The 9924-nt window shown below is 32.3% G+C and overlaps 1 protein-coding gene across 1 annotated transcript; it reads right to left on the bottom strand.

Moving 5' to 3' along the window:
* Positions 1–1650: 1650 nt before the first annotated feature.
* On the bottom strand, positions 1651–4279 carry LOC111896675 (triacylglycerol lipase OBL1). The gene is made up of 5 exons (XM_023892641.3): positions 3880–4279; positions 2954–3147; positions 2819–2852; positions 2132–2742; positions 1651–2037 (listed from the first exon to the last, which is right to left on the bottom strand). Exons 1-5 carry the CDS (start codon positions 4208–4210, stop codon positions 1756–1758), a joined length of 1452 nt encoding a protein of 483 aa, XP_023748409.1. The 5' UTR covers positions 4211–4279; the 3' UTR covers positions 1651–1755.
* Between the last annotated feature and the right edge of the window lie 5645 nt (positions 4280–9924).

Below are 9924 nucleotides of genomic sequence, written 5' to 3'. Positions count from 1 at the left end.
AATCAAATATAATCCAAATTAAAATCATATATTTATCTTTTACCTGGATTGATTCTGGAAGCCTTCAAGATTCCCAAAAACCGTCCACACCCTGAATGGTTCCTATAGTGCTCATCTTGCTCAACTTTTGAACAATTAACATTCACTCCATGCACATTTTATCAAATCGTTATTAATTCTAATTGATTCTAGTTTATTCTCATTAATTTAAAATTAATTCTAAATTAATTTAACAATTTTATAATTAGTTTGTTATGATAAGTTAATAAACTGTTTATCTCATCCCCTTAAATCATTTAAAACTATTTTAGTTCTTCCCTTAAATCATTTAAAACTATTTTAGTTCTTTCAGTGCAACCCAAAAAGAAATTTATTATTATTCTTAAAGTTATACAAATTATTTTTGACATTTGACACATATTCCAACATATATGTGTATGTAACCATCCAAATTTCGCTACTTGAATAATTACTTTTGGTGTAAATTGTTTTTTTAGATTTAATGTTATAAATTAGAATAAGAAAATAAAATTATATTAGTTTATGTCTAAAATATTTATATAATAATTAAAGGCTATACTTAAATTCAATGGTTTTATAGGAAAAATAATTTGATAAAAAAAAGGATTTAAACAAAACGGAGAGGTTGGTGTGTCACTAAACGGAACATAAATCTTTGGGACTCCATAATTCGTAGTTGGTAGTGATGTATTGGGTTTATAACCCACAGTGGGATGATGTTGGATATTCGAATCTTTGAGACTCTATAAATCCTCTTTAAATGCTCCTTGTGGGGGAATTTTTCCTGAAAATCCCGTCAGGTGCTGGGTTTGCCCGCTTTGCGGAGCTTGAACCTGAGATATACGTTTAATTGATTTTTCGTTTCCAAAAAAACTAAACGGAACATAAAATGTCAATATATCTACGGTTGGGGTAAAAAGGGTACAAAATTATCAGTGGAGGGACCGATTAGCAAAATGAGTCATAACTTCCATAAAACCTAACCGACGACTTGGCATGTTGTGCAGAACTCCAGGTGTTTATTTTGTTATTTATTATGTAGTAGAGAATATTCAAACAATCTTTAACAACTAAACATGTTGTGCGAAACATCGAGTGTTTAAAAAAAAAACTATCAATTGATTATAGAAAAGGAAACAAGAGAAACAAAGATGATGGCACCTCAGATGATGATTAGTATATGTTTTGTTTGATTTTGTGTAACATATAACTTTATAATATTGTTGCTACTTAACTCGACATGTATTGGAGACATATAGCACTTTTGGTGCTTAATTTGACACGTTGTATTGTATCAATTTTTTCTACAATTAACGGTTGGTATTTTTGATATTTCGTATTCTTTTTCTTCACATGAAAATGGTTGGTTTAAAACAAAAAAATTGGCTAGTATTAGCAACTGGATTTTTGAGCAATAGCAAGGGAACATTAACGACTATACATTAGCCGTTATTGCATTTAGCAGCAATTTCCTAATGTCTTAGCGGGGATTTTTTTCGTTAGTAATGATTGTTTTCTTAGTGTTATTTAATCTTAGTTAATAAATAACACTACAAAACAATAGAAAATATTGACGGTACACATAAAAGAATTGGTACCCTATTAAATGGTTATATTAAAAAAAAACAATTACTTAAAACAATTCTTATATATTACATATAATTGGAAAATACATAACATGGCATTTTCTAGCATGTTTTTAACCACAAACTCCATATCATTAATTGGTACCATTTATTTTACATCATTGATTGACTTTTCGTGCGATGAGAGCTTGAAGAGTTCCGGCGAACCTAGTCTTGTAAGATTCACATAATCTTGTGGACCATGAGCCGGTAATCCAGCAATCAAAAGTCCGATCACTCTCCATCCTCGACAAGTAAAGGTTTCACAATACTCTGGTCCATTTTGATAATAAATGATGAAGCTCCTTAATAACTCCCACAATGCATTCGCAAACATGGGTATAAAAGCCAATATCGAGAAGTAGTTTTTGTTAGGTTCTTCAGCAAGCACCTACGTACACAAGTAAATCGACCCATTAGTTTAAACGACATAACCGATCACATTATGTGTTAGATCCACGTTAGGTTTACGAGTTATTAATTACCTGTCCCTTGTAGAAGCTATTGTAATAATGGCAATCACCAAAATGTTTGAACAAAAGGTTAGAACTATCAAATGGCACTCTAGGCACCAAATCATTGCAATAAACAAACCTAAGGTACCTCGATCCATGATTTACCAACACCTCTTTCATGAATTCACCAAATCTTTTATCTCCCACCCTAGGTTGCCCAAATGTATACAACCCTTCAAGTTTCGACAACAAATCAGTTTCCCCATGAAGTGCTAAAACTGCTGGAAATACAATCGTCAAAGCTGCTCCCAAACTGTGTCCAGTTACCATGAACTTGGCGTTTGGGTTCTTTTCAAGACGTTCTTTGAGCTTTTGTCTGATCACATAGTAAGCGTAGGGTTTTCTGTCGTCTGTTTGGATGTCTTTAGGCCACCCTAAGCTCTTTTGTAGCCCTAATGCTTTCAAGAAACCTGCATGGACCTTGCCAATACCAGGGAGGTGATACCATGAAAGATCAACGTCGGATGACCAATCTTTGGCATTGAAAGGTGATGTGCCTCTGAATGAAATACCTATAAGCTCAGATTCACCTGTCTTATCACTCCACATGAACCCTTGTGTCGTGTAATCCTCCTCATAATCTGAAAAAAAAATAATCGATTTAATTACTTCATTTAGAACTCATTGAAAAAGGGTTTTTCAAGACTAATATATTACCATTCCAGCAATCAAAGTACTCTAAAAACTCCATCTGCAATCACGTCACTCGTTCAATTAGCTTTAGTACTTTTGAACGACTTGATTTTAACAATCATTAGAGGAAAATGACATTGAACTTGTTTAGATATATACCTTCCAATGCTTCTCAACTGTCTCTATGATGTAAGCTTGGTTTTCGTAGGCAGATTTAGCAGCCATAATGGCGAGTGCGCTTGTGTATCTCGGATCATCGTGCTTAATTCTGCTGTCTAAATCCCTTCGTATGTCCCATAGCCCGATCGCTGTCAAGAACTCTGCGGACTCCTTATTAGGTAGCACTAGTTTTCCTATATTGAATCCGTCGGTTAAATAAAAGCGAAAACCATATTAACTCGGAATATATTATATAGTTTAATCAGATAGGTAGTATTTTTATATTATAATACTCTTGAAACAATTAAACAATCAACATATTTAATCACTAAATATTCAATGAGATTAATCTACCTTTTAATATCATCAAAGTCGAAAGCTACCACAGCTTTAACAAATAAAACAGACATTAGCGAAGGTTTGGACCTAATTAAAGTCTTAGCTTTACCATCGTACTTAATTTACTATTTCGTGACTAATTTCCAAATAAAATTAAGTCTTGAATTGTCCTTCTTTAGGCGATGAATTGATCTGTTTATAAATTGTAGCTCGTGACATGTTTTGGCTTTTTCCGAACGTGAAGTGTTGTAAGACTATTTCTTTTTAGCTTCAACAAACAAAAAAAACACTACCCCACCAGATGACTTTGACAGCTAAACAACACCCAATATAATCTTTCCAGAATTAAAATCTTGATCCAACACTAATAATATAGATATGACCGAATTAATATAATAATCCACGATCTTTAAAATCATACGTAATCTAATAAAATAATAATGACACCTACTAAGATCAATTAAAAATCAACATGGGAATAAAAAATACACCACAAGTCGAGAGATTTTCTGAACCCCTTTCTTTCAAGATCATAAAAATGAAAATATGAAAATGTGGTCGAATAAAGAACATAGATAGAATGAAACCTGATACGACATTCAAAAGTATCATGAAAAATCCTCCATTGGCATCGGAAAAGTTGGGAAGAAACTCAATGGCCGAGCCAAGCCAACCTAAGGGCTTATCAACTAAATGAAGAATCTTTTGGGCTAGAATGGATATGAAGATGACGAACCGATGTCCAAAGCTTTCTTCAACAGTTCCATCTGGACAGTCTATGAATTTTCTGTTACCAATATGTTCGGAGAACAAAAGCATCACCAGATCCAAAAATCCAACGTCTTTTGGACTTAATAGCAGATAGTCTTTACAAAATGACTTGTTGCATGTTGTTTTAGTGGTGAGTTCAGTAGCCATGGTGAATTGTTGTTTGGGGTTTACGTTGGGAGAAAGGTGAGGAAGTAGATGTGTGTAGGTGAACTCCAATTGTTTGGCTATTTATAGAAATGTGATATTGGTAGTTGTGGATTATTTTAATTTGAACTATTAATCGAATTATTGAAGTATGTTTGGATCTTGCCTACAAGTTACAATAAACGATTAAAATGCCGAACAGTTGTTTTCGCGACATCTTGATTTTCTTGCAATTATTATATATTATTATATTATATTATACTCGAGTGGTGTCTTGACTCTAATCGTGATAATTGAATGCCACATGTGAATAATAATGTGAATGGATTTTCAACAAACCTACCAACCGAAAATTCCAATTCTTGCAATCCAATCTAAGAAAAAATATGAGTAAGTCGCTTTCCAATGGTATAAAACAAGTTTAAAGTAAAAATTACAAAATACCAAAAACTCAATATGTTACCGCAAATACAATGAGAAGAGTTAACATTAAATACCTAAGAGTCTAAAACTCAATTGCAAATTATCCTTAACTTTTTTATAAACAAATTTCAAATAAAAATCAAATTTTTTATTTTTCGAACCAAATTAGTAAAAAGCTAGCAGGAAACCAAAAAAATTAAAAAACCATAAAAATGAGATTAAGCAATAATATTCCTAGGATCATGTAACCAGCCAACCAATTTCACGGAATCCCTTCTACTCCTATAATTAGCCCTGAAGAACAATTGGGTAACAATCGTATCGAAAATGTCTGCTAATCTCTACTTTTTTCCCAAATAATAAGTTATTCCGATACTCCAAATCGTCCATCAAATAGTAAAAAAAACCATCTCTAAATAAACTTTTGTAAACGCCTACAACCAAACTGAACAGAACAGAACCAAACAAGTCAGTCTTCAAACAAGGTCACCACTGGAATAGAAATATTCCACCATCTACCAATAAGAGACATAATAGAAGAACACTACAAGAATACTGAGCTATGGCGACGACACCTATCTCTACGACGAAAGTCGTCGTTATAAGTCGAGCTATGCCGACGACTTGTCGTCACCATACCTTTTGCCAACTTTGACCAGATTTCATTGATCAGATCCGTGCCGAGAACATGTCGTCGCCAAAGATCCGGCGTGAACATCAAAATTATTCGTGATATTTTGAAAACATATGTCGACGACATGGTGTCGTATAGGTGACGGCAAATCTAATTTCCATTTATTTTTATTCCATGGTGTAGAATATCAGAACAATGTAGTTTTTTTTCGAAGCTATGCCGATGACATGTCGACGACGTATTATGTGGCGATCCGTGTGAAATGTCTATCCCGACAACTTGTTGTCGATACAACTTTTTAATTTTTAATTGTTTTTGTGTTTTAGCAAAAAGTGGAACGACGATGTTAATGTGGACCCTATATCGATGACTAGTCGTCAGCAAAGGGCTTTACCCTAACAGACCACGGTCTATCGCTCATTTGCACAGCGACGAGGATACCCATTTTCTTTCTTGACGAAATCGCAATCGGCCTTCTATAACCAACGAGCAGCGGGTAGTCTCTCCTTCGAGCTTTTTACTTTAAATTTTTTCTTTGTTGATGTTTGATCAATGTTTTTACCAGCTTTAGCCTTCCCCACCGACGACTCCACCCTCCTTTCAACTTCTCTCCTTCACCGCCACAACATGTGATAATTTGGGGGTTTTTTCTTTTGTTTGTTTGTTTGTTTGTTTTTCTAATTTTGTGTATTTCTGGTGAGCACCAGCCACCACTGGTGGACAACAATCAAATTCGACAACCGGAATCCGGTAATCACAACAAGAAGAACAAAATAGGTTCGTTTTTTTTCGACTTTTTGTTGAAATTGAAAGTGTATGTATAAGTTTATATGAAATTGAAATTGACCTTTGTATGATTGTATGAATGTGTTATTTGTATCATATTTATATGTATAAAATGTTAATTTACTTTGTTAATGTTATTAATTTGAAATTGAAGTTGTGTAGAAAATATTATATGAAATTGACATTGTATAGGTATATATGAAATTGAAATTGTATGTATATCATGTTAATTTACTTGTTTAGGTTTATATGAAATCCAATTTTTGTATATGATGTTGCTTTGTGATTAGGTTGATATGAAATTGTATATATAAAAATATAAAATATGTATGCATGTGTTATTTGTTTAGGATTATTAGTTTTAGTACATGAAGTGATAAAGTGCTTAATTGTTAAGTTAAAATGTTTTTCTTTAAATTCATGATAAGTGTAGTTATAAATTAAAGTTTTTGTATTTAATTAGGTAATATGATTGTTTAAAATAGAATGTTATAATCGGAAAAAAAAAACAAAATAAATTGTTATAATAGAAAAAAAAAAGAACAAAATATTTAAAGTACGATACTATAATTGAAAAAAAAAATGAAAATAAGATGCTAAAAAATATTATAAATATAAATAGTATGATGCTATAATAAACAAAAAAACAAAACAAAATAATACTAAAAGTATTTGATTGTTATAACATTAAACAAATAATAAAACTGCGTTGCTATTAAAGGTACGATGCTATAATAAACAAAAAAACAAAATAATATTAAAAGTAGAATGCTATAATTGAAAAATAAATAAGATGCTATATATACTACAAATATTAAAAAGAAGTGAAAATGGAATGCTATAAACAAACAAATAAAATTATGTTGCTATTAAAGATAATCTAACTACGAAGGTTATTAATAGCAACGTTATTTATTAATGCATTCTAGTTTTTTTTTATAGTTATAACAGAAAATAAAATAAAAAATGTAAATTGACTCATTGATTTTTAGTTTAAGTCTCTTCTTTTTAATCATCAAAAGCCGAGAAATACCTGTCGAAATTGATTTAGAAATTAATTTTGGGTTGTCCCCGTTTTGGGACTGCTTTTTGAATACTTTAACTCATTTAGGATGTGAATGCGTATTGCATGATTGTTTGTTTAAGAAAAATTTGCTTGTCATTTTCTCCTTGCTCCTCAGGAATATATCTCTTTATATACTTGGGAGCTAAGGGGGATATGTTGCCGATTTTTTCTCAAATAAACAGTCATGCAATACACATTTACATATGAGATAAGGTATTCAAAAAGTGGGTTTAGAAGCCTACCCTTGTGAATACTCTATGAATTTTTTCCGATTTTTACTTCCAGGGTATATATTTCTTTATATACTTGTGAATACTCTATCCATTATGTCCGATTTTTTCTCAAACAAAAAGTCATGGAATAGAAATTCACATATAACCAAATTACCACTTTAAATAACTATGTATACAATGCACTTTTTAATAATGAAACAGTAATGACGATTGATAAGAGTTGGACTCGTGAAAACCGAACGTCTCCAATATTCATAGAAGGTCTTAAAATCTTTATGGAGATTGTTTGGAAATATGTTGATTCTGAAGACAAAGTGTGTTGTCTATGCATAGATTGTGTGAATATGTATCAACACTTGTTAAGTATAGTTTATGCCCACATACATGACCATGAGTTTCGAAAATCGTATACTATATGGCATCATCAAGGTGAGAAACGTCCTATTTCAGATTTGGGCTACAGTTCGACTCCAATAAAGACTCTAACAACTAATGAGATGCTTGATGTAATTGATGATGTTATAGCGGAACAAAATACAACTGAAGAAAATACAAATGATGAAGAACGAGGCAAGAACCCATAATTTGATGCTTTGTTTGAGGAGCTCAATATCGAGGTATACCCTGATTGTGAGATGTCTTCTTTAAACTTTCTGGCAAAGGTGTTACATATTTAAGTGATCAATAAATGGAAAAATAGTTCATTTTACCAACTTATAGAGTTGCTAAGAGTTGTTTTCCCATAGATCTAGATTCCAACTGCACACTATGAAGCTAAGAAAAATTTAAGAAAGATATGGTTAGGATATCAATCCATCCATGCTTGCAATATGAATGTGCTTTGTTTTGGAAGGAGAATGATTCCATGCAGAATTTCCCAATTTGTAACGAGATTGGATGGGTGGACACAACCACAACGGGGAAGAGAGTACTGCAAAATGTGTTGCGGTACATTCCTTTGAATCCAATGCTTCAACGAATGTATAATTCTAGATTCACAGCTAAAGATATGATTTGGCATAATACTTAACGCTCAATGGATGGTATGATGGATCATCCGATAGACAGGAAGTCATGGAAAGAATTCGATAAGAGATATCTAGAGTTTGCCAAAGAACCTAGAATTGTTCCTCTAGGTTTAGTTGTTGATCGCTTTAATCCATTCGACAACTTTAATAATACTTTTAGTATTTGGCCAGTTATATTGACAACGTACAACACACCATCATGGATAAATATGAAAGAGTCTTCTTTCATGCTAATTTTGTTGATTCCATGCCCTACATCACCCACAAACGACATTTGTCACACCCCCAAACCAGAACGGCAGAAACGTTCGAGGATTGTTGACGTCATGTGTAGTATCATAACAATTGCATCACAATAATCAATGTAAACACAACCATTACATTGAATTAGTATAATATTTACATTAGTTCGATACATAATTCGTGTACATCAAAAAAATATAGAAAAAATAAAGACGAGCCTCTATACGCTCCGTCTTCTCAAAAGTATGTCGAGGTACCTGTCTACTGATTTCCTGGGGATACAAGCGGTTTTGAAAGAGAGTATGAGCATAAAATCTAGTGAGTTCATAAGCATATTTTTGTAATGAAAGCCTGTAAATGAATTAGTAAAAAGGTTTGTATGTTTCCAAAAAAAATCCAATATCAGGTGAGTTCGAATGTCTATTTACCACCAAATGAATTGTATAATATTGTTTTGAATGTAAAATCCATTTTGTAAGAAAACCATGGCTATCATCAGTATGAATAGAATGTTTTGTTTGAAAACCCTGGTTATTACCAATAAGTATAGTAGTTTTATTTCTCGAAAAGAAACCATGTATTTTTCCATACATATGCTAAATAAGTATTGTTTGTGCAAAGTATATTACTACGTAAATATGTCGTTGTTATCTACTTGTAAGTTTTATGACCATACTAACAGATATGGCGTGAATTGGGCACCAATATCCTCTATGACTTGGTCACCCGTAGACCTGTCGGTCCTACCATGGCTAACAGCAAGGTGCGGGATTGTCAGTCCCGATTAGATCTATACACAAGCTCACGCTCTCCCTCGAGGAAACTCTGGCTCATAAGGGTAGTCTTCCACTAGTACATGTAATTGTATCCAAAGACGTGTCTCTCAAACTAGATTAACGACTTTAAAAGTAATAATATGGGAAACCCTTTTTATAAATAACAAAGAAGTTTATAAAAGATAAGTTTGTAAGACCGTTTAATGAATTCCCAAACTATACTTATTATAGTTTGTGTGCTTGAATACGTATAACCATGTATTGAATTCCCAAACTATACCTATTATAGTTTTGTACGCTTGTATATGTAAAACCATGTATTAAACTCCCAAACTACACTTATTATAGTTTTGTATGCTTGTATATGTATTTTGATTTATCTATTAATCTAAAAACTATGTAATTACGCTTGCATGTTGAAAACGTCCCTTATGCTTAGCATGTTACAAAAAGGGATGAAGTATATAAATATTTTATAAAACATGGAAAGTCCTTTGGTTGTATGAATTGCATAAGTTTTAAACTTGT

Source organism: Lactuca sativa, chromosome 4 (genome assembly GCF_002870075.4).
Source record: "Lactuca sativa cultivar Salinas chromosome 4, Lsat_Salinas_v11, whole genome shotgun sequence".
Taxonomy (NCBI): Eukaryota; Viridiplantae; Streptophyta; class Magnoliopsida; order Asterales; family Asteraceae; genus Lactuca; species Lactuca sativa.
Note: the sequence above shows the minus strand (reverse complement) of the source record. Positions and strands in the feature narration are given on the sequence as shown.

Bases quoted from the DNA above. Each gene is read 5' to 3' on its own strand.
- LOC111896675 (XM_023892641.3), bottom strand. From the start codon at position 4,210: ATGGCTACTGAACTCACCACTAAAACAACATGCAACAAGTCATTTTGT. The intron at 3,148-3,879 runs GTTTCATTCTAT...GATTCAATATAG, and splicing joins ACTTTTGAATGTCGTATCAG to GAAAACTAGTGCTACCTAAT. The intron at 2,743-2,818 runs GTAATATATTAG...TTTTTTTTTCAG, and splicing joins GTACTTTGATTGCTGGAATG to ATTATGAGGAGGATTACACG.